This window comes from Leucoraja erinacea, unplaced genomic scaffold, assembly GCF_028641065.1.
Source record: "Leucoraja erinacea ecotype New England unplaced genomic scaffold, Leri_hhj_1 Leri_69S, whole genome shotgun sequence".
NCBI classification, from domain to species: domain Eukaryota; kingdom Metazoa; phylum Chordata; class Chondrichthyes; order Rajiformes; family Rajidae; genus Leucoraja; species Leucoraja erinaceus.
In genome coordinates, this window is record NW_026576619.1 from 55,320 (window position 1) to 80,000 (window position 24,681).

Consider the following 24,681-nt stretch of genomic DNA (forward strand, 5'->3'; position numbering starts at 1 on the left):
TCCCCCTTATCCTTAAGCTGTGACCCCTTGTCCTGGACTTCCCCAACATCGGGAACAATCTTCCTGCATCTAGCCTGTCCAACCCCTTAAGAATTTTGTAAGTTTCTATAAGATCCCCTCTCAATCTCCTAAACTCTAGAGAGTATAAACCAAGTCTATCCAGTCTTTCTTCATAAGACTGTCCTGACATCCCAGGAATCAGTCTGGTGAACCTTCTCTGCACTCCCTCTATGGCAATAATACCATATGCTCGATGATGACTAATGTAGTTTTGATGTATCATCTAGTTCTTTAAAATCAGGGGTTGCCTCACTGAGTCTGTCTGTGTCCCATGGTGAAGGGTCGAATTGCCTTGTGGGAAATGTAGTCCGCTGTCCGCCATGTTTGATGGCACAAGCAGAGTGAGGGCTGATGGGAAATGTAGTTCTCTGCCCGCCATGTTTGATGGCTATATCAGAGTGAGGCCTGATGGGAAATGTAGGCATTGTCCGCCATGTTTGATGGCACAACCAGAGTGAGGCCTGATGGGAAATGTAGTCCACCTACCGCCATGTTTGATGGCTATATCAGAGTGAGGCCTGATGGGAAATGTAGTCCGCTGTCCGCCATGTTTGATGGCTCAACCAGAGTGAGGCCTGATGGGAAATGTAGTCCATCGCCGCCATGTTTGATGGCACAACCACAGTGAGGCCTGATGGGAGTTGTAGTCCTCTGTCCGCCATGTTTGATGGCACAACCAGAGTGAGGCCTGATGGGAAATGTAGGCAGATGTCCGCCATGTTTGATGGCTAAACCAGAGTGAGGCCTGATGGGAAATGTAGGCAGCTGTCCGCCATGTTTGATGGCTAAACCAGAGTGAGGCCTGATGGGAAATGTAGTCCGTGTCCGCCATGTTTGATGGCACAAGCCCGCAGCGGCCGCCAATGGGGGAGGCGGCGCTGTGGACTACAACTCCCGGCATGCCCGGGCCCCACTTCCGGCCGCCGCTGGGGTTGGGGGTGTCGAGAGATGGCGGAGGATGAGGACGGGGAGCGGTCGGGCCCGGGGTCGGGGCCGGGGAGGGGCAGCCTCAGCCCGGGGAGCCCCAGCCCGAGCCCGGGGATACAGGGGCCCGGGCCCGGTCCACGCACCGTCCGCATCGTCAAGGCCGACAGCGGCTTCGGCTTCAATGTCCGCGGGCAAGTGAGCGAGGGCGGGCAGCTCCGCGGCATCAACGGACAACTGTACGCGCCCCTGCAGCACGTTAGTGCCGTGTTGGTGGATGGAGCAGCGGAGACGGCCGGGGTCAGGCGGGGGGACCGGATCCTGGCCGTGTGAGTACCGGGGATAGTGGGCCCCATGCTGGCCGTGTGAGTACCGGGGATAGAGGGGCCGTGTGTGTACAGGAGCCCGGGGATACAGGGCGGGGGGACCATACTGGCCGTGTGAGTACCGGGGATAGAGGCTACTGGAGCCCGGGGATACAGGGGGTAGACAGGGCCCGGTATAGAGAGAGGGCCCGGGGTCAGGCGGGGGGACCGTATACTGGCCGTGTGAGTACCGGGGATAGTGGGGCCGTGTGTGTACTGGAGCCCGGGGATAGAGGCTACTGGAGCCCGGGTGATACAGGGCCCGGTATAGAGAGGGGCCCGGTATAGAGAGGGGGCCCGGGGTCAGGCGGGGGGACCGGATCCTGGCCGTGTGAGTACCGGGGATGGAGGGGCCGTGTGTGTACAGGAGCCCGGGGATACAGGGCCCCATACTGGCCGTGTGAGTACCGGGGATAGAGGCTACTGGAGCCCGGGGATACAGTGGGTAGACAGGGCCCCCATCCTGGCTGTGTGTGTACTGGAGCCCGGGGATACAGGGCCCGGTATAGGGAGAGGGCCCGGGGACTGTATACTGGCCGTGTGAGTACCGGGGATAGAGGGGCCTTGTGTGTACTGGAGCCCGGGGATAGAGAGAGGGCCCGGTATAGAGAGGGCCCCATCCTGGCCGTGTGAGTACCGGGGATAGAGGGGCCCCATCCTGGCTGTGTGGCTACTGGAGCCCGGGGATACACGGGGTAGAGAGGGCCCGGGGTCAGGCGGGGAGACCGTATACTGGCCGTGTGAGTACCGGGGGATAGAGGGGCCCCATCCTGGCCATGTGTGTACTGGAGCCCGGGGATACACGGGGGTAGACAGGGCCCGGTATAGAGAGAGGGCCCCATCCTGGTCGTGTGTGTACTAGAGCCCGGGGTCAGGCGGGGGGACCCTATATACTGGCCTTGTGAGTACCGGGATAGTGGGGGCCCCATCCTGGCCGTGTGGGTACTGGAGCCCGGGGATACACGGGGTAGAGAGGGCCCGGTATAGAGTGAGGGCCCGGTATAGAGACGGCCGGGGTCAGGCGGGGAGACCGTATCCTGGCCGTGTGAGTACCCCGGGGATAGTGGGGTCGTGTGTGTACTGGAGCCCTGGGATACAGGTGGTAGACCCGGTATAGAGAGGGGCCCGGGGTCAGGCAGGGGGACCGGATCCTGGCCGTGTGAGTACCGGGGATAGTGGGGCCGTGTGTGTACTGGAGCCCGGGGATAGAGACAGGGCCCGGTATAGAGAGAGGGCCCGGGGTCAGGCGGGGAGACCGTATACTGGCCGTGTGAGTACCGGGGATAGAGGGGCCCCATCCTGGCCTTGTGGGTACTGGAGCCCGGGGATACACGGGGGTAGACAGGGCCCGGTATAGAGAGAGGGGCCCATCCTGGTCGTGTGTGTACTAGAGCCCGGGGTCAGGCGGGGGGATCGGAGCCTGGCCGGGTGAGGACCGGGGGATAGTGGGGCCCCATCCTGGCCGTGTGGGTACTGGAGCCCGGGGGTACACGGGGGAGAGAGGGCCCGGTATAGAGTGAGGGCCCGGTATAGAGACGGCCGGGGTCAGGCGGGGAGACCGTATACTGGCCGTGTGAGTACCGTGTGAGTAGAGGGGCCCCATGGGGCCTTGTGTGTACTGGAGCCCTGGGATACAGGGCCCGGTATAGAGAGGGCCCGGGGTCAGGCAGGGGGACCGTATCCTGGCCGTGTGAGTACCGGGGATAGTGGGGCCGTGTGTGTACTGGAGCCCGGGGATAGAGACAGGGCCCGGTATAGAGAGAGGGCCCGGGGCCAGGCGGGGGGACCGTATACTGGCCGTGTGAGTACCGGGGATAGTGGGGCCCCATCCTGGCCGTGTGGGTACTGGAGCCCGGGGATACAGGGCCCCATCCTGGCCGTGTGAGTACCGGGGATACAGGGCCCCATCCTGGCCGTGTGTGTACTAGAGCCCGGGGATACAGGGGGTAGAGAGGGCCCGGTATAGAGAGAGGGCCCGGGGTCAGGCGGGGGGACCGGATACTGGCCGTGTGAGTACCGGGGATAGAGGGGCCGTGTGTGTACTGGAGCCTGGGGATACAGGGCCCCATCCTGGCTGTGTGGCTACTGGAGCCCGGGGATAGAGAGAGGGCCCGGTATAGAGAGAGGGCCCGGGGTCAGGCGGGGGGACCGGATCCTGGCCGTGTGAGTACCGGGTACAGTGCTGGTGGGGACCAGTCTGTTGCTGTGTAACACTGGGCTGTTTTTGGTGTGAAGTATGCTGTCTGCTTTTGATCACATTGTATTGAAGGGCCTGGGATGTAATATTGCTTTGAAATGTGGGCTGTGATTAGCACATGTGATGTAATGTTCTTTCCAGAGTTCCCCAAACAGGTCTCAGTTCCTTTATTGTAGTTTCAGGTCATCTATAGCAAGACAATTTTGCAAAAACAAAACCCTTATTGAGCTAAATCATCCTGAAACCTGTACAGATGCTCAACGATTTATGATGCTTCGACTTATGATATATAGACTTTATGATGGTACAAACGCTGGATAAGGGCAGCGAGCAAAGTGTATTAAATGCATTTTTGATTTACAATGGGTTTATTGGAATGCAACCCCATCGGAGATCAAGGAGCAGCTGTATTACAAATGCAAGCTTCAGTGCAAGACAACACTTCTGAGGGAGGGAGCTCTGTGTCCGAGTTAGTATACTGATATGTCGGGGCGGCACAGAGGCGTAGTGGTAGAGTTGCTGCCTCACAGCACTGGAGACATCCTGATTAGATGCACAGAGTCTCTAGCCCAGAGTAGGGGAATCGATGACCAGAGGACGTGGGTTCAAAGTGTAGGGGGAAAGATTTAAAAGGCATCTGAGGGGTAACTTTTTCACACAAAGGGTGGTGGGTGTATGGAACGAGCTGCCAGAGGAAGTAGTTGAGGCTGGGACTATCCCAATGTTTACGAAACAGTTAGACAGGTACATGGATAAGACAAGTTTGGAGGGATATGGACCAGGTGCAGGCAGGTGGGACTAGTGTAGCTGGGACATGGGACGTATCGGGTCGAGAACCTTCTTCAGACCGAGAGTCAGGGGAGAGGGAAACGAGAGAGAAAAGGCGGTGATGTAAAGAGATACGGAACTAATTAATGAAAGATATGCAAAAAAGTAAAGTTGATAAAGGGAATAGGCTGTTGTTAGCTGTGTGCTAGGTGAGAACGAGAAGCTGGTGCTACTTGGGTGGGGGAGGGATGGAGAGAGAGGGAATTAAGTTTTTGATTGTGGTGAGAGTTGTATAAAATCATGAGGGAGAGGGTAGGGGAATTATGAACCAGAGGACAGAAGTTTAAGGTGAGAGGGAGATTTAATAGGAACCTGAGGGGCAACTTTTATAGAGTGTGGTCGGTTAATGGAACAAGCTGTCAGAGGAGGCATTTCAGGCTGGTTTAGTTCATTGTCATATGTACCGAGGTACATTGAAAAGCTTTTAAATGCAAACCAGTCAATGGGAATACAGTACATGATTACAATCGAGCCATGTTATTATTATTTAGTTTAGTTTAGAGATACAGCACAGAAACAGGCTCTTCAGCCCACCAGGTCCGCGCCGACCAGCGATCCCCGCACGTTAACACTATCCTACACCAACTAGGGACAATTCTTACATTTGCCTAGCCAATTAACCTACAAACCTGCACGTCTTTGGAGTGTGGGAGGAAACCGAAGATCTCGGAGGAAACCCACGCAGATCACGGGGACAACGTGCAAACTCCGTACAGACAGCACCCGTAGTCAGGATGGAACCCGGGTCTCTGGCGCTGTAAGGCAGCAACTCTACCGTTCCGAGAAATACGACCAAGCAGGCAAATGGTACTAGCTTAGATGGGGCATCTTGGTCGGCATGGTTACGTTGGGCCGAAGGGTTGTATGACTCTATCTCTATATCATAAGTTGAGTTCATCCCCGATAACTCTGGGGAGAAAAGTTTGTCTTAGGATGTACGTGGGGAAAGTTAGCATGACAGTTTGGTTTTTCTTCCCTACCCCTCCCACCCTGCCTCCTCTTCTTGTCCCTTCCTGCTTCCCCTCACCCCTCATCTGCCCACTCCTCATCCCCTTCCACTCCCCCCTTCCACCCCCCCCCCCCCTTCCACACCCCCTCCTTCCACCCCCCTCCACTCCACTCCCCCCTTCCACTCCCCCCCCCCACCCCTTCCACCCCCCCTTCCACTCCCCCCTTCCACTCCCCCCCCCCTCCACTCCCCCTTCCACCCCCCTTCCACCACTCCCCCCTTCCACACCCCCACTCCACTGCCTCCCTTCCACCCCCCACTACCCCCACCCCCCCGCTCCCCCCCCACTCCTTACCCCACTCCACCCCCTTCCTCCACTCCCCCCCATCTTCCTCTCCCTTTACGTCCCCTCTCTCTCTCTCCCCATTCCCCACCCCCCCCCCTTCCACACCACTCCCCCCTTACACCCCCCCCCAAACACCCCCCTCCCCTCCCCCCCTTCCCACGCCCTCCTCCCCATCTCCACGCCCCTCTCCTCTCCCACCCCCCCGCCCACCACACCTTCCACACCCCCTTCCACTCCTCCCCCTCCGCCCCCAACTCCCAATCTCCCTCCCCTCCGCCCCCTCCCAATCTCCCCCATCCATCCCCTCTCCTCTCCACCTCCTCTTCTCCTCTCCTCTCCTCCCCTTAGCAACGCAGTGAATGTGGAGGGTGCAACACACAAGCAGGTGGTGGACCTGATCCGGGGAGGTGAGCGGGAGTTGCTGCTCACCGTGCTGTCCGTGCCCCCACACGAGGCCGAGAGCCTGGACGCAGCAGACGACTCGTCTGGCCACTCCTTCTGCGACTACTCCGAGAAGCAGGCCCTGCCCATCTCCATCCCCAACTTCAAGCACGTGGAGCAGGCCGGTGAGAGGTTTGTGGTGAGTAGCCCGCAATATTAAGTTACAGAGATAGGTTGAATAAGTTGGGTCTTTATTCTCTGGAGCGCAGGAGGTTAAGGGGGGACTTGATAGAGGTTTTTAAAATGATGAGAGGGATAGACAGAGTTGATGTGGACAACCTTTTCCCTTTGAGAATAGGGAAGATTCAAACAAGGGGACATGACTTCAGAATTAAGGGACAGAAGTTTAGGGGTAATATGAGGGGGAACTTCTTTACTCAGAGAGTGGTGGCTGTGTGGAATGAGCTTCCAGTGGAAGTGGTGGAGGCAGGTTCGTTGGTATCATTTAAAAATAAATTGGATAGGCATACGGATGTGAATGGAATGGAGGGTTATGGTATGAGTGCAGGCAGGTGGGACTAAGGGGAAAAAAAATTTGTTCGGCACGGACTTGTAGGGCCGAGATGGCCTGTTTCCGTGCTGTAATTGTTATATGGTTATATGGTATATGCAGGAAGGAAGAGGAGGTGAGGTGGCATTGCTGGTTAAAGACGAGATTAAAGCAACAGCAAGGAGAGACATTAGCTTGGATGGTATATGGGTAGAGCTGCGAAATAGCCAAGGGCAGAACACGCTTATTGGAGTTGTATGCAGACCACCAAACAGCAGTAGGGAGGTTGGGGATAGCATCAAGCAGGGATTGGGGATGCAGCAGTTATCACGGGTGACTTTAATCTACATTTAGATTGGGCCAACCAAAGTGGAAACAGCTCTGAGGAGGAGGATTTCCTGGAATGTATACGGGATGGGTTTTAAACTGATATGTAGAGGAACCGACTCAAGGGCAGGCCATCCGATACTGGGTACAATACAATACAATACAATTTAATTGTCATTTGGACCCCTTGAGGTCCAAACGAAATGCCGTTTCTGCAGCCATACATTACAAACAAATAGACCCCAGACACAACACAATTTACATTTTACATAAACATCCATCACATCGCTGTGATGGAAGGCCAAAAACACTTATCTCTCCACTGCACTCTCCCCCCCCCGATGTCAGAGTCAAAGTCAAAGCCCCCGGCTGGCGATGGCGATTGTCCCGCGGCCATTAAAGCCACGCCGGGTGGTGCGAGGTCGCACACCGGGTCTTGGTGTTAGAGCCCCCGGCGTGCGCTCGCAGAGTCCCGTGGCCATTCCAAGCCGCGCGGGGCGGTGATGTTAGGCCCCGCTCCAGGAGCTCTTCGACCCCGCAACTCGGGCGGGAGAATTCGCCGTTGCAGGAGCCCTGAAAAGACTATTGTGTCATGAGGAAGGATTAGTTAGCAATCTTGTTGTGCAAGGCCCCTTGGGCAACAGTGACCATAATACGGTGGAATTCTGCATTAGGATGGAGAGTGACACAGACTAGGGTCCTAAATTTAACGAAAGGAGTCTTTGAAGGAATGAGACGAGAATTAGCTGGAATTTATATTTATATTTGGAGGATTAATATCGAGTGGACTGGAATACAAAAACAGGGATGTAATGCTGAGGCTCTATAAGGTGCTGGTCTGGCTGCATTTGGAGAAATGTGGGCCCCATATCTGAGGAAGGATGTGCTGGGTCTGGAGAGGGACCAGAGGAGGTTTACAAGAATGATCCCAGGAATGAGTGGGTTAACATATGATGAGCATTTGACAGCACTGGGCCTGTACGCGCTGGAGTTTTGAATGGCGGTGCTGGCTCGAAGGCGCCGAGTGGCCTACTCCCGCACCTATTTTTCAATGTTTCTATTTTAACCCTTGCACCCACGTCCCCGTCCCCGACCTGTCCAGGTTTACAACATCTACATGGCAGGCCGCCAGCTGTGCTCCAAGCGTTACCGGGAGTTTGCCATCCTTCACCAGAACCTGAAGCGGGAGTTCCCTGACTTTGCCTTCCCTCGACCGCCGGGCAAGTGGCCCTTCTCCCTGTCAGAGCAGCAACTGGACGTTCGACGGCGGGGCCTGGAGGAGTACCTGGAGAAAGGTACGCGGCTTTTAAGAAGGAACTGCAGATGCTGGAGAATGGAAGGTTACACAGAATTGCTGGAGAAACTCAGCGGGTGCAGCAGCATCTATGGAGCGAAGGAAATAGGCAACGTTTCGGGCCGAAACCCTTCTTCAGACTGATCGGGGACGGGGGCGGGGGGGACAAGAAAGGAAAAAGGAGGAGTAGCCCGAAGGCTGGGGGATGGGAGGAGACAGCAGGGGGGCTGAGGAAGGGGAGGAGACAGCAAGGACTAACAAAATTGGGAGAATTCGATGTTCATGCCCCCGGGGTGCAGACTCCCCAAGCGGAATATGAGGTGCTGTTTCTCCAGTTTCCGGTGCTGCCCGCTGTGGCCATGGAGGAGACCCAGGACAGAGAGGTCGGATTGGGAATGGGAGGGGGAGTTGAAGTGCTGAGCCACTGGGAGGTCAGCTTGGTTATTGCGGACCGAGCGGAGGTGTTCGGCGAAACGATCGCCCAACCTCCGCTTGGTCTCACCGATATAGATCTGCTGACATCTAGAGCAGCGGACGCAATAGATGAGGTTGGAAGAGATGCAGGTGAACCTCTGTCGCACCTGGAACGATTGCTTGGGTCAAAGGTACACGGCTTGATTTGTCACCTGCACCCAGGTGCCGTGGTCATCCATTTTTGTACACAGTTCAGCTGAACATTTGCCGAACACGCTGAGGTACTCCAGCACTAGTATAAGAAGAAGGGTCCCGACCCGAAACGTCACCCATTCCTTCTCTCCAGAGATGCTGCCTGTCCCGCTGAGTTACTCCAGCATCCTGTCTACCATAAGATCATTCCAGGACAAGGGGTCACAGCTTAAGGATAAGGGGGAAATCCTTTAAAAAATCTATCCTGAGAGGGGAGATAGATATAGAACCATTTTTGTCACTAGAGAGTGGTGAATCTCTGGAACTCTCTGCCACAGAGGGTACAATTGAGGCCAGTTCATTGGCTATAAAACAAGAGGGAGTTAGATGTGGCCCTTGTGGCTAAGGGGATCAGGGGGTATGGAGAGAAGGCAGGTACGGGATACTGAGTTGGATGATCAGCCATGATCATATTGAATGGCGGTGCAGGCTCGAAGGGCCGAATGGCCTACTCCTGCACCTAATTTCTATGTTTCTATGTTTCTATACGAGATAGGAGCAGAATTAGACCGTTCGGCCCATCAAGTTACTCTGCCATTCAATCATGACTGATCTATCTCTGGGGGGAGGGGAGATGAGGGGGGGGGGAGGGGTGGTGAGGTGGGGAGGGGGAGGTGAGGGGGAGGGGGACAGGTTGTGGCAAGCTGCTGGATGTTGTGCTGGTTCCCATCCACTTATCATCCCTCTGCTGCCTGTTTTGCAGTCTGTTCCGTGCGTGCTATCGGTGAGAGCGACATCGTGCAGGAATTCCTCTCCGAGTCCGATGAGGTGAGCCTGGGTTGCCGCTCGAGAGGCAGGGCAGAGGTAGGGTTAAGGGGTGGCACAGCGGTGTAGAGTTGCTGCCTCACAGCGCCAGAGACCAGGGTTCGATCCTGACTACGGGTGCTGTCTGTACAGAGTTGGTACATTCTCCACGTGACCTGCGTGGGTTTTCTCCGGGTGCTCCGGTTTCCTCCCAAACTCCAAAGATGTACAGGTTTGTGGGTTAATGGGATTGGTATCAATGTACATTGCCCCTAGCGTTAGTATGGGAGATAGCATTAGTATAGGAGATAGCATTAGTATGTGGGGATAGCATTAGTATGTGGGGGTAGCATTAGTATGTGGGGATAGCATTAGTATGTGGATAGATAGCATTAGTATGGGGGATAGCATTAGTATGCTGGGATAGCATTAGTATGTGGGGATAGCATTAGTATGTGGGGATAGCATTAGTATGGGGGGTAGCATTAGTATGGGAGATAGCATTAGTATGTGGGAGATAGCATTAGTATGTGGGGATAGCATTAGTATGTGGGGTAGCATTAGTATGGGAGATAGTATTAGTATGTGGGAGATAGCATTAGTATGTGGGGATAGCATTAGTATGTGGGGATAGCATTAGTATGTGCGGATAGCATTAGTATGGGAGATAGCATTAGTATGCGGGGATAGCATTAGTATGTGGGAGATAGCATTAGTATGGGGGCATTAGTATGGGGGATAGCATTAGTATGTGGGGTAGCATTAGTATGGGGGGATAGCATTAGTATGTGGGGATAGCATTAGTATGTGGGAGGTAGCATTAGTATGTGGGGTAGCATTAGTATGTGGGGATAGTATTAGTATGGGAGATAGCATTAGTATGTGGGGATAGTATTAGTATGGGAGGTAGCATTACTATGTGGGGGATAGCATTAGTATGTGGGGTAGCATTAGTATGCGGGGATAGCATTAGTATGTGGGTATAGCATTAGTATGTGGGGATAGCATTAGTATGTGGGGATAGCATTAGTATGGGGCATTAGATAGCATTAGTATGGGGGATAGCATTAGTATGGGGGATAGCATTAGTATGTGGGATAGCATTAGTATGGGGGATAGCATTAGTATGTGGGGATAGCATTAGTATGGGGGATAGCATTAGTATGGGAGATAGCATTAGTATGGGAGATAGCATTAGTATGTGGTATGTGGGGATAGCATTAGTATGTGGGGATAGCATTAGTATGGGAGGCAGCATTAGTATGTGGGGATAGCATTAGTATGGAAGATAGCATTAGTATGGGAGATAGCATTAGTATGTGGGTGGGATAGCATTAGTATGTGGGGATAGCATTAGTATGTGGGGATAGCATTAGTATGTGGGGATAGCATTAGTATGTGGGGGGATAGCATTAGTATGTGGGGATGGCATTTAGTATGTGGGAGATAGCATTAGTATGGGGGATAGCATTAGTATGTGGGGATAGCATTAGTATGTGGGGATAGCATTAGTATGTGGGGTATAGCATTAGTATGTGGGGATAGCATTAGTATGTGGGGATAGCATTAGTATGTGGGGATAGCATTAGTATGTGGGGATAGCATTAGTATGTGGGAGATAGCATTAGTATGTGGGGGTAGCATTAGTATGTGGGGGTAGCATTAGTATGTGGGGTAGCATTAGTATGTGGGGGTAGCATTAGTATGGGGGATAGCATTAGTATGGGGATAGCATTAGTATGTGGGGATAGCATTAGTATGGGAGGTAGGTATGTGGGGATAGCATTAGTATGTGGGATAGCGTTAGTATGTGGGGGTAGCATTAGTATGGGGGATAGCATTAGTATGTGGGGATAGCATTAGTATTGGGGGATAGCATTAGTATGTGGGGATAGCATTAGTATGGGAGGTAGCATTAGTGTGTGGGGATAGCATTAGTATGTGGGGATAGCATTAGTATGGGGGATAGCATTAGTATGCAGGGAACGCTGGTCAGTGTGGACTCGATGGGCCGAAGGGACTGTTTATCGCGCTGTATCTCTAACACTATAAACCCCTCTAAGACTTTGTCCTCCCTTTCTCCCGAGGCAGAACTTCAATGGGGTCTCTGTTGTGGAGCTGCGGGTTGCCTTTCCTGACCAGACCACCGTGACGGTAAAGGTAAAGAAGAACGCTACCACCGACCAGGTGTACCAGGTACGTGACACAGCGAGCAGCGTGAATAACGCTTCGTGCAAGGCGTTTTGGGCCTCTTCATTTCAATCTTTCCTCATATGACAGTCCCGCCATCCCAGGGATCAATCTGGTGAACCTACGCTGCACTGCCTCAATCACAAGGATGTCCTTCCTCAAATTAGGAGACCAAAACTGTACGCAACACTCCAGATGTCTCACCAGAAAAAGTTTTTTCTCACCTCAGTCTTAAATGGCCTTCCCTTTATTCTGAGACTGTGGCCCCTGGTTCTGTTTATGGGGAGAAGGCAGGAAAATTCAGATTCAGATTCAATTTTAATTGTCATTGTCAGTGTACAGTACAGAGACAACGAAATGCATTCAGATTCAGATTCAGATTCAATTTTAATTGTCATTGTCAGTGTACAGTACAGAGACAACGAAAATGGGATTAGATGGCCGTGATCAGCCATGGTCAATGTGGGCCAAGTTCTCTTCCTATAACGTGTCATAGTGATACAGCGTGGAAATCGGCCCTTCGGCCTAACTTGCCATAGAGGGAGTGCAGAGACGGTTCACCAGACTGATTCCTGGGATTTCAGGGCTGTCTTATGAAGAAAGACTTGATAGACTTGGTTTATACTCTCTAGAACTTAGGAGATTGAGCGGGGATCTTATACAAACTTACAAAATTCTTAAGGGGTTGGACTGGCTAGATGCAGGAAGATTGCTCCCGATGTTGGGGAAGTCCAGGACAAGGGGTCACAGCTTAAGGATAAGGGGGAAATCTTTTAAAACCGAGATGAGAAGAACTTTTTTCACACAGAGAGTGGTGAGTCTCTGGAACTCTCTGCCGCAGTGGGTAGTCGAGGCCAGTTGATTGGCTATATTTAAGAGGGAGTTAGATGTGGCCCTTGTGGCTAAGGGGATCAGAGGGTATGGAGAGAAGGCAGGTACGGGATACTGAGTTGGATGATCAGCCATGATCATATTGAATGGCAGTGCAGGCTCGAAGGGCCGAATGGCCTCTACTCCTGCACCTAATTTCTATGTTTCTAACGACACTAGTCCCACCTGCCTGCATTTGGTCCATATCCCTCCAAACCTGTCCTATCCATGTACCCGGTCTATCCATGTCTGAAGAAGGGTTTCGGCCCGAAACGTTGCCTTTGTCCTTCGCTCCATAGATGCTGCTGCACCCGCTGAGTTTCTCCAGCATTTTTGTGTGCTACCCATGTACCCGTCTGACTGTGTCTTAACTTGTGAACTTGTTCAACTGTGTGCCTGTGTGTTTTCTAGGCTGTTGCCTCCCAGATCGGCATGGACAGCATCACAGCAAACTACTTTGCTTTATTCGAAGTGGTCAACCACTCATTCGGTAAGTGAGTTGCCCTCTCAGCTTCAGATGTGTGCGTTTAGGTTTAGTTAACTCAGTACAGCACACAGCCAAGCTTCCTGTGACTGACTACCCAGTGGTATAATCGGGTCAGGCACAGAGTGAAGGCAGTCCCCGGGATCTGATACAGTGTGAAGATAGACACAGAATGCTGGAGTAACTCAGCGGGGCTGGCAGAATCACTGGAGAGAAGGAATGGGTGACCGGGGTCAGACACGGTGTGACTGACACTCCCGTAACACACTGATTCAGATTCAGATTCAGATTCAATTTTAATTGTCATTGTCAGTGTATAGTACAGAGACAACGAAATGCATTTAGCATCTCCCTGGAAGAGCGACATAGCAAATGATTTGAATAAATAATAATAAGTGTCCGGGGGGGTGGTGATTGGCAGTCACCGAGGTACGTTGTTGAGTAGAATGACAGCCGCCGGGAAGAAAGCTGTTCCTCGACCTGCTGTTTCGGCAACGGAGAGACCTGTAGCGCCTCCCGGATGGTAGGAGGGTAAACAGTCCATGGTTGGGGTGAGAGCAGTCCTTGGCGATGCTGAGCGCCCTCCGCAGACAGCGCTTGCTTTGGACAGACTCAATGGAGGGGAGCGAGGAACCGGTGATGCGTTGGGCAATTTTCACCACCCTCTGCAATGCCTTCCGGTCGGAGACAGAGCAGTTGCCATACCATACTGTGATGCAGTTGGTAAGGATGCTCTCGATGGTGCAGCGGTAGAAGTTCACCAGGATCTGAGGAGACAGATGGACCTTCTTCAGTCTCCTCAGGAAGAAGAGACGCTGGTGAGCCTTCTTGATCAGAGTTGAGGTATTGTGGGTCCAAGAGAGGTCATCGGAGGAACCTGAAGCTAGAAACACTGGAGTGGACACAATGGGTTGAGTGGCCTTGTGGTGCACTGATCTGATCATGTGGCCCTGCAGGGTTTGAACTTTAGAGTTTCGAGTTACAGCGTGGAAACAGGCCCTTTGAGCCAGCGAGTCGGGGGCCGTTCAGCAATGACCCTGTACACTAACACGATCCTACACTCTGCTGCTGTGCCGTCTGCATTTGGAAAGGTCGGGGTTCAGTAGGGATAGTCAGTGTGGCTTTATCTTTAACCAAATCTGAGGAAGGACATTATTGCCATAGAGGGAGTGCAGAGACGGTTCACCAGACTGATTCCTGGGATGTCAGGACTGTCTTATGAAGAAAGACTGGATAGACTTGGTTTATACTCTCTAGAATTTAGGAGATTGAGAGGGGATCTTATAGAAACTTACAAAATTCTTAAGGGTTGGACAGGCTAGATGCAGGAAGATTGTTCCCGATGTTAGGGAAGTCCAGGACAAGGGGTCACAGCTTAAGGATAAGGGGGAAATCCTTTAAAACCGAGATGAGAAGAACTTTTTTCACACAGAAAGTGGTGAATCTCTGGAACTCTCTGCCACAGAGGGTAGTTGAGGCCACAGTTCATTGGCTATATTTAAGAGGGAGTTAGATGTGGCCCTTGTGGCTAAGGGGATCAGGGGGTATGGAGAGAAGGAAGGTACGGGATACTGAGTTGGATGATCAGCCATGATCATATTGAATGGCGGTGCAGGCTCGAAGGGCCGAATGGCCTCTACTCCTGCACCTAATTTCTATGTTTCTATGTTTATGAATGAGGCATCATGACTTCTGAGCTATCTTTTGAAGAAGGCGGCACGGTGGCGCAGCGGTAGAGTTGCTGCCTTACAGCGCCGGAGACCCGGGTTCGATCCCGACTACGGACACTGTCTCTACGGAGTTTGCACGTTCTGCCCGTGACCACGTGGGTTTTCTCGGAGAACTTCAGTCTCCTCCCAAACTCCAAAGACGTGCAGGTTTGTAGGTTAATTGGCTTGGTGTACGGGTAAATTGTCCCTAGTGTGTGTAGGATAGTGTTAGTGTGCGGGGATCGCTGGTCGGCACGGGCTCGGTGGGGCCGAAGGGACTGTTTCTGCGCTTTATCGATAAACTAGAAAAATTTGGTTCGGAGAGAGAGATTGATCAGCCATGATTGAATGGCGGAGTGGACTTGATGGGCCGAATGGCATCATTTTGCTCCTATCACGTATGACCACTAAAGTTGGAACTAGCCGTGCTGTACGATGCCATGCCTTGACCCAGCCCCTGCTGTACGATGCCATGCCTTGACCCAGCCCATGCTATACGATGCCATGCCTTGACCCAGCCCCTGCTGTACGATGCCATGCCTTGACCCAGCCCCTGCTGTACGATGCCATGCCTTGTCCCAGCCCCTGCTGTACGATGCCATGCCTTGTCCCAGCCCCTGCTGTACGATGCCATGCCTTGTCCCAGCACATCTGTACGATGCCATGCCTTGTCCCAGCACATCTGTACGATGCCATGCCTTGACCCAGCACATCTGTACGGTGCCATGCCTTGACCCAGCACATCTGTACGATGCCATGCCTTGACCCCAGCACATCTGTACGATGCCATGCCTTGACCCAGCACGTCTGTACGATGCCATGCCTTGACCCAGCCCCTGCTGTACGATGCCATGCCTTGTCCCAGCCCCTGCTGTACGATGCCATGCCTTGTCCCAGACCCTGCTGTACGATGCCATGCCTTGTCCCAGCCCCTGCTGTACGATGCCATGCCTTGTCCCAGCCCCTGCTGTATGATGCCATGCCTTGTCCCAGCCCCTGCGGTACGATGCAAGGCCTTGCCCCAGCCCCGCCGGACGATGCCATGCCTTGGCCCAGCCCCTGCTGTACGAGGCCATGCCTTGACCCAGCCCCTGCTGTACGATGCCATGCCTTGACCCAGCACATCTATTCGATTCCATGCCTTGGCCCAGCCCCTGCTGTACGATGCCATGCCTTGTCCCAGCACATCTGTACGATGCCATGCCTTGTCCCAGCCCCTGCTGTACGATGCCATGCCTTGTCCCAGACCCTGCTGTACGATGCCATGCCTTGACCCGGCCCCTGCTGTACGATGCCATGCCTTGTCCCGGCCCCTGCTGTACGTTGCCATGCCTTGTCCCAGCCCCTGCTGTACAGTGCCATGCCTTGCCTTGACCCAGCACATCTGTACGATGCCATGCCTTGACCCAGCACATCTGTACGATGCCATGCCTTGACCCAGCCCCTGCTGTACGATGCCATGCCTTGACCCAGCCCCTGCTGTACGATGCCATGCCTTGACCCAGCCCCTGCTGTACGATGCCATGCCTTGGCCCAGCCCCTGCTGTACGATGCCATGCCTTGACCCAGCACATCTGTACGATGCCATGCCTTGACCCAGCCCCTGCTGTACAGTGCCATGCCTTGTCCCAGCCCCTGCTGTACGATGCCATGCCTTGTCCCAGCCCCTGCTGTCTGATGCCATGCCTTGACCCAGCACGTCTGTACGATGCCATGCCTTGACCCAGCACATCTGTACGATGCCATGCCTTGGTGTGACCCGGCCCCTGCCTCCCGTGGTAAGGGCAGCTCTGCCGTGCTGCTATTGACTGGTCACCATCTTGCTCTCTTCTCTCTCGCAGTGCGTAAGCTAGCGCCCAACGAGTTCCCGCACAAACTCTACGTCCAGAACTACACGTCTGCAGCCCCGGGCACCTGCCTCACCGTCAGGAAGTGGCTCTTCACCACTGAAGAGGAGGCGCTCCTCAACAACAGCCCTCTGGCCCTCACCTACTTCTTCCACCAGGTAATCTCTGTCTATCCTGGGACACTGCCGCTTAAATCCCCAATTCCAGTTCCTTGGGCTGGATCTTAGAAGGGGGGAAGGATGTGTGAATGTTAGCTTTCATAGCAAAAGGATTTGAGTCTAGGAGCAGGGAGGTTCTACTGCAGTTGTACAGGGTCTTGGTGAGAACACACCTGGAGTATTGCGTACAGTTTTGGTCTCCTAATCTGAGGAAAGACATTCTTGCCATAGAGGATTTGAGTATAGGAGCAGGGAGGTTCTACTGCAGTTGTACAGGGTCTTGGTGAGACCACACCTGGAGTATTACGTACAGTTTTGGTCTCCAAAGTCCAGGACAAGGGGTCACAGCTTAAAGATAAGGGGGAAATCCTTTAAAACCGAGATGAGAAGAACTTTTTTCACACACAGAGAGTGGTGAATCTGTGGAACTCTCTGCCACAGAGGGTAGTTGAGGCCACAGTTCATTGGCTATATTTAAGAGGGAGTTAGATGTGGCCCTTGTGGCTAAGGGGATCAGGGGGTATGGAGAGAAGGCAGGTACGGGATACTGAGTTGGATGATCAGCCATGATCATATTGAATGGCGAATGGTGCAGGCTCGAAGGGCCGAATGGCCTCTACTCCTGCACCTAATTTCTATGTTTCTATGTTTCTATGTACAGGGTCTTGGTGAGACCACACCTGGAGTATTGCGTACAGTTTTGGTCTCCAAATCTGAGGAAGGACATTATTGCCATAGAGGAAGTGCAGAGAAGGTTCACCAGACTGATTCCTGGGATGTCAGGACTGTCTTATGAAGAAAGACGGGATGGACTTGGTTTATACTCTCTAGAATTTAGGAGATTGAGGGGGGATCTTATAGAAACTTACAAAATTCTTAAGGGGTTGGACAGGCTGGATGCAGGAAGATTGCTCCCGATGTTGGGGAAGTCCAGGACAAGGGGTCACAGCTTAAGGATAAGGGGGAAATCCTTTAAAACCGAGATGAGAAGAACTTTTTTTCACACACAGAGAGTGGTGAATCTCTGGAACTCTCTGCCGCAGAGGGTAGTCGAGGCCACAGTTCATTGGCTATATTTAAGAGGGAGTTAGATGTGGCCCTTGTGGCTAAGGGGATCAGGGGGTATGGAGAGAAGGCAGGTACGGGATACTGAGTTGGATGATCAGCCATGATCATATTGAATGGCGAATGGTGCAGGCTCGAAGGGCCGAATGGCCTCTACTCCTGTACCTAATTTCTATGTTTCTATGTTTCTAACCATTGCCACAGACGGCGGTGCAGGCCAAGTCACCGGGTATTTTTAAAGCGCAGGTTGGCTGGTTCTTAATATGGAGTTTGCATGTTCTCCGTGTGACTGCGTGGGTTTTCTCCAGGTGCTCTGGTTACCACCCATTTTAGAATCATCTCATCCAAACAGTCGACATCTTACTTGGCCTACAATATTCTCCCACGGCTCCCCCGACTCGCTGTGTTTGAATGCTGATCCGCCATCTCTCACTCCCACAGGCTGCCGGAGGCGTTAAACTGGGTTCCATCAAGCCCAACGATAAGACCAACCAGCTACAGAGGATGGCAGAACAGCGTAAGATGGTCACGGTAAAATTACCTTTCCCTGACCTCTGCTCAACATTATCATTCGGGGCAGACACAAAATGCCGGAGTCACTCAACGGGACAGGCAGCATCTCTGGAGAGAAACATAGAAACATAGAAATTAGGTGCAGGAGTAGGCCATTCGGCCCTTCGATCCTAGCTGTGATTGGTTAGTCTGGGGGTGGCTGGGCTGTGATTGGTCGGTTTGGGACCCAAGTGGGCTGTGATTGGTAGGTTTGGGACCCGTCCTAGCTGTGATTGGTGGGTCTGAGGGGCTAGCTGGGCTGTGATTGGTCTAGAGACTGTCTGGGCTGCTATTTGTGGGTCTTAGCCGTGATTGGTCGGTCTGCGGGGGCGGCCGGGCTGTGATTGGTGGGTCTGGGGGGGGGGGGGCCGGCCGGCTGTGATTGGTGGGTCCTGGGGGGGCCGGCCGGGCTGTGATTGGTGGGTCTGGGGGGGCCTGAGTCGTGATTGGTGGGTCTGGGGGGGGGCCGGGCTGTGATTGGTGGGTCTGGGGGCCGGCCGGGCTGTGATTGGTAGTTTTGGGGGGCCAGCCGGGCTGTGATTGGTGGGTCTGGGGGCTGGCCGGGCTGTGATTTGTGGGTCTGGGGACTGTCTGAGCCGTGATTGGTGGGTCTGGGGGGGGCGGCCGGGGGGGTGATTGGTGGGTCTGGGTGTCCGGCCGGGCTGTGATTGGTGGGTCTGGGGGGGGGGGGGTCCGGCCGGGCTGTGATTGGTGGGGGTCTGGGGGGGGCCGGCTGGGCTGTGATTGGTGGGTCTGGGGGGGCCGGCTGGGCTGTGATTGGTGGGTCTGGGGGGCCGGCTCTGGGCTGTGATTGGTGGGTCTGGGGGCCGGCCGAGCTGTGATTGGTGGGTCGGGGGGCCGGCTGGGCTGTGATTGGTGGGTCTGGGGACTGTGAATCGTGATTGTTGGGTCTGGGGGCCCGCCGCGGTCTGAATGGTGGGTCTGGGGGGCCGGCTGGGCCGTGCTTGCCGGGTCTGGGGGCCGGCTGGGCTGTGATTGGTGGGTCTGGGGGCCGGCCGGGCTGTGATTGGTCGGTTTGGGACCCAAGTGGGCTGTGATTGGTGGGTCTGGGGGCCGGCTGGGCTGTGATTGGGCGGTCTGGGGGGGCCGGGCTGTGATTGGTGGGTCTGGGGGGCCGGCTGGGCTGTGGTTGGTGGGCCGGGGTGGCAATGGCTGCGGGTGTTGCCTCAGCCTAGGCCAGAGGGGCTACCCTCTCACAGTCTCACAGTCTCCCCCCCCCCCCCCCCCCAGTACCTGGACGTGGCGCGGGACTGCGAGGGCTACAACGAGATCGTCTTCCCGCACTGCGCCTGTGACTCACGGCGTAAGGGGCACGTGGTCGCCACCATCAGCATCCGGCACTTCAAACTCCTGGCCTGCACTGACAACGGGGACCTGGAGGTAGGTGTGTGTGGGTGTGTGTGTGTGTGTGTGTGTGTGTGTGTGTGTGTGTGTGTGTGTGTGTGTGTGTGTGTGTGGAGGTGTGTGTGTGTGTGTGTGTGTGTGTGTGTGTGTGTGTGTGTGTGTGTGTGTGTGTGTGTGTGTGTGTGTGTGTGAGTGTGTGTGTGAGTGTGTGTGTGTGTGTGTGTGTGTGTGTGTGTGTGTGTGTGTGTGTGGGGAGGTGTGTGTGTGTGTGTGTGTGTGTGTGTGTGTGTGTGTGTGTGTGTGTGTGTGTGTGTGTGTGTGTGTGTGTGGGAGGTGTGTGTGTGTGTGTGTGTGGTTGTGTGTGTGGTTGTGTGTGTGTGTGTGTTTGTGTGGAGGGGGGGAGGTGTGTGTGTGTGTGTGTGTGTGGGTAGGTGTGTGTGTCCAGGGTAGGTGTGTGTGTAGGGTAGGGGAGGGGAGGGGAGGGACGTGGGGCAGTGGGGAGGGGTGTGGGATCGGAGGGGGCTGGAGGGGGAGGGGAGGCGTCGTGGTGGGTCCAGAGGGGGAGCGGACAGAAGGGGAAGTGTGTAGTGGCCTGGGGGGGGGAGGAGGGGGATGGGACGGGGTGAGAGGAGGGTGACGGAGGGAGTGGGGGGGGTGCGAGAAGGGAGGGAGGTATGGGGGGGGGGGGTTGAGGGGAGGTAGCTGGAGGGTGGGAGGGGAGGGTAGTGGGAGGGGAGAGAGTGGAGGGTAGTATGGGAGGGGGTCGAGGGGAGGGGAGGTATGGGGGGGGAGAGGGGAGGGAGATATGGGAGGGAGAGGGGAGGTTGCTGGAGGGTGAGAGGTGAGGGGAGGTGGGAGGGTGTGAGGAGAGGGAGCTGGGGGTGGGGAGGGAGGTATGGGGGGGGATTGAGGGGAGGGAGGTATGGGAGGGGCGAGAGGGAGGTGGGTGCAAGCAACAAAGAGATGGATTTCCACCCTGTGATAGTGGGGAACCTGTAGGTGGTGGTGTTGCCCTCCCACCCTCACCCCCTGTACTTGCGTCACTCAGCAGCCAAGGTGCAGGGGACACGAGCAATGATTGCTAGCAGAAGCAGGCCATTCGGCCCCTCGTGCTTGCTCTGCCCTTTGAGGGGGGTCCCAGCCGAGTTTTGACCTCTGCAGCAGCCGCATGCACACACGCACAACCGTGGTGGACCACAGGTGGAAACTAGCGGCACTGCAACCCAGCGGGTAGAGCCGCTGCCTCACAGCACCAGACACCCAGGTTTGAGCCTGATCGCGGGTGCAGTCTATGTGAAGTTTGCATGTTCTCCCGTGCTCCAGTTTACTCCCAGGCAGGAGAATGGGGAGAGATATCCAGACACAAAAAGCTGGAGTAACTCAGCGGGACAGGCAGCATCTCTGGATAAATGACTCGGAAGGATCTCGACCATAGACATCACCCATTCCTTTTCTCCAGTGATGCTGCCTGTCCCGCTGAGTTACTCCAGCTCTTTGTGTCTGTCTACGGTTTAAACCAGCATCACGGGGAGAACGCACAAACTCCGTACAGACAGTACGCCTGGCGCCTGCAGTCAGGATGAGTGGACTTGAAGGGCCGAGTGGCCTCTAACTCTGCTCCTATAACTGGTGCGTGTGTTGTCCAGGACCAGGTGATCAGCTTTGAGTGGGACGAGATGCGACGATGGGACACTGATGAGGAGGGGATGGCCTTCTGCTTCGAGTATGCCCGTGGGGAAAAGAAACCTCGTTGGGTCAAGATCTTCACCCCCTACGTGAGTGTGGCCCTGGACCTGCCGAGACCGGGATACCGAGGGGAAGGGAGACCATTAGAAACATAGACAATACGTGCAGGAGTAGAGGCCATTCGGCCCTTCGAGCCTGCACCATTCGCCATTCAATATGAGATCATCCAACTCAGTATCCCATCCCTGCCTTCTCTCCATACCCCCTGATCCCTTTAGCCACAAGGGCCACATCTAACTCCCTCTTAAATATAGCCAATGAACTGTGTGGCCTCAGCTACCCTCTGTGGCAGAGAATTCCACAGATTCACCACTTGATATCCCTTGATTCCGTTGGCCCCAAGAGCTAAATCTAACTCTCTTGAAAACATCCAGTGAATTAGCCACCACTGCCTTCTGTGGCAGAGAATTCCACAGATTCACCACTCTGTGTGTGTGTGTGTGTGTGAAAAAAAATTTTTTTCTCCCCTCATCTCGGTCCTAAAAGATTTCCCCCTTATCCTTAAACTGTGTGTGTGTGTGTGGCCCCTTGTTCTGGACTTCCCCAACATCGGGAACAATCTTCCTGCATCTAGCCTGTCCAACCCCTTAAGAGTTTTGTAAGTTTCTATAAGATCCCCCCCCTCCCCCTCAATCTTCTAGATTCTAGCGAGTACAGGAGCTGGAGAGGGGCCGGGGAACGGGGAATGGGGTGAGGACTGGGAGGGGGAGGGGGAGGGGGAGGGGGCCCCAGGTGGGGGGGGGGGGGGCGTGGGTGAGACTAGGTATCGCATTGTGCCCGCATGTGTCCAACTCACCCTCTCTCCACAGTTCAATTACATGCACGAGTGCTTCGAGCGGGTCTTCTGTGAGCTGAGGTGGCACCAGGAGGTGAGTGGCATCGGGGGAGGGGGGGGAAGGGAGGGGGGAGGGTTTGGCACAGTGTCCTGGCCGCTGGGCATGAGGGCAGACTGACCACTGCCCAGACCCTGGCACGGCAGCCTGGCACCAACATGCATCGACCGAACAGGTGACATTTCAGGTCTTCAGACTCAAAGCTTATCCAAAATGTATTATTATCTATCCACGTTCTCCAGAGCTGCTGCCGAATCACAGAGAGTGGTGAACCTGTGGAATTCTCTGCCACAGAGGGAAGTCGAGGCCACACAGTTCATTGGCTATGTTTAAGAGGGAGTTAGATGTGGCCCTTGTGGCTAAAGGGATCAGGGGGTATGGAGAGAAGGCAGGTACAGGATACTGAGTTGGATGATCAGCCATGATCATATTGAAGGGCCATAGAAACATAGGCAATAGGTGCAGGAGTAGAGGCCATTCGGCCCTTCGAGCCTGCACCATTCGCCATTCAATATGATCATGGCTGATCATCCAACTCAGTGTCCCGTACCTGCCTTCTCTCCATACCCCCTCATCCCTTTAGCCACAAGGGCCACATCTAACTCCCTCTTAAATATAGCCAATGAGCTGTGTGGCCTCAACTACCCTCTGTGGCAGAGAGTTCCAGAGATTCACCACTCTCTGTGTGAAAAAAGTTCTTCTCATCTCGGTTTTAAAGGATTTCCCCCTTATCCTTAAGCTGTGACCCCTTGGCCTGGACTTCCCCAACATCGGGAGCAAAATGTTCTCAGGGGCCGAATGGTCTCTACTCCTGCACCTATTTTCTATGTTTCTATGTAATCCATCATTTGAAGGCACTGGGCCTGTACTCACTGCAGTTTAGAAGGATGAGGGGGGGACCTCATTGAAACATACCTAATAGTGAAAGGCCCGGATAGAGTGGATGTGGAGAGGATGTTTCCACTAGTGGGAGAGTCTAGAGTCTAGAGTCTAGGACCAGAGGGCACAGCCTCAGAATTAAAGGACGCACCTTTGGAAAGAAGATGAGTAGGAATTTCTTTAGCCAGAGGGTGGTGGAACTGTGGAATTCATTCTCACAGACGGCGGTGGAGGCCACGTCAATGGGTTTGTTTTCAAAGACAGATTATTGATTAGTGAGGGTGTATGGGGAGAAGACGGGGGAGTGGGAAGGATGGATCAGCCATGATTGCATGCGGTGTATGGGCCGAATAGAAACATAGAAACGTAGAAATTAGGTGCAGGAGTAGAGGCCATTCGGCCCTTCGAGCCTGCACCATTCGCCATTCAATATGATCATGGCTGATCATCCAACTCAGTATCCCGTACCTGCCTTCTCTCCATACCCTCTGATCCCCTTAGCCACAAGGGCCACATCTAACTCCCTCTTAAATATAGCCAATGAACTGTGTGGCCTCAACTACCCTCTGTGGCAGAGAGTTCCAGAGATTCACCACTCTCTGTGTGAAAAATGTTCTCCTCATCTCGGTTTTAAAGGATCTTCCCCTTATCCTTAAGCTGTGACCCCTTGTCCTGGACTTCCCCAACATCGGGAACAATCTTCCTGCATCTAGCCTGTCCAACCCCTTAAGAATTTTGTAATATTTTGTAATATACGGGCCTAATATTTCTATGCCTTCTGAACATGAAGGAGTCGGGTGGTGTGGGCACCTCCTGCCCTCTGCTGGGTCTTGCTGACCCTGACCTCATGCCTCCATATAGGTCGAGGAAGAAGCTACAGATAAGGACAACAAGAACTGCAATGGGGACAATATCTGCAGCAAGGTATTCGGGGTGCCTGGCGGGAGGGAGGGGGGTTTGGGGGGGGGGGGAGGGGAGGGAGGGCGAGGACTCGATGGGCCGAATGGTCTAACCCTGCTCCTCGAGCTTATAAATTCAGAGATACAGCGCGGAAACCGGCCCTGGGGTCTGCATAGTCCGCGCCGGCCAGCGATCCTACACGCATTTGGGCCAATTTACCAATTTACCCGACCAACTTGCCTACAAGCCCGCAGGTCTTTGGCGTGTGGGATGAAACCGGAGCGCCCGGAGAAAACCCACGCAGGTCACGGGGAGAACGTACAAAGTCTGTACGTACAGGGCCCGTAGTCAGGATCGAACCTGGGTCTCTGGCGCTGTGAGGCAGCAACTCTTAACACTGAGCCAGCGTGCCGCCTGCTCTATGCTTTGCCTCCATAGTCCAACGTCATCCC

The 24,681-nt window shown here is 54.2% G+C and overlaps 1 protein-coding gene across 1 annotated transcript in view; it reads left to right on the top strand.

Annotated features, from left to right (window-relative positions):
• Positions 1-1,001: 1,001 nt before the first annotated feature.
• Positions 1,002-24,681, top strand: part of LOC129694508 (sorting nexin-27-like) — a 24,518-nt gene continuing 838 nt past the window's right edge. The window contains exons 1-12 of the mRNA XM_055631225.1: positions 1,002-1,313; positions 6,018-6,249; positions 8,030-8,222; positions 9,591-9,655; positions 11,723-11,827; positions 13,103-13,181; positions 16,726-16,889; positions 18,396-18,485; positions 19,758-19,907; positions 21,518-21,646; positions 22,427-22,486; positions 24,191-24,253. Of these exons, the coding sequence (XP_055487200.1) occupies positions 1,009-1,313; positions 6,018-6,249; positions 8,030-8,222; positions 9,591-9,655; positions 11,723-11,827; positions 13,103-13,181; positions 16,726-16,889; positions 18,396-18,485; positions 19,758-19,907; positions 21,518-21,646; positions 22,427-22,486; positions 24,191-24,253 (1,635 nt within the window). The 5' untranslated portion in view covers positions 1,002-1,008. The remainder of the gene's footprint in view (positions 1,314-6,017; positions 6,250-8,029; positions 8,223-9,590; positions 9,656-11,722; positions 11,828-13,102; positions 13,182-16,725; positions 16,890-18,395; positions 18,486-19,757; positions 19,908-21,517; positions 21,647-22,426; positions 22,487-24,190; positions 24,254-24,681) is intronic.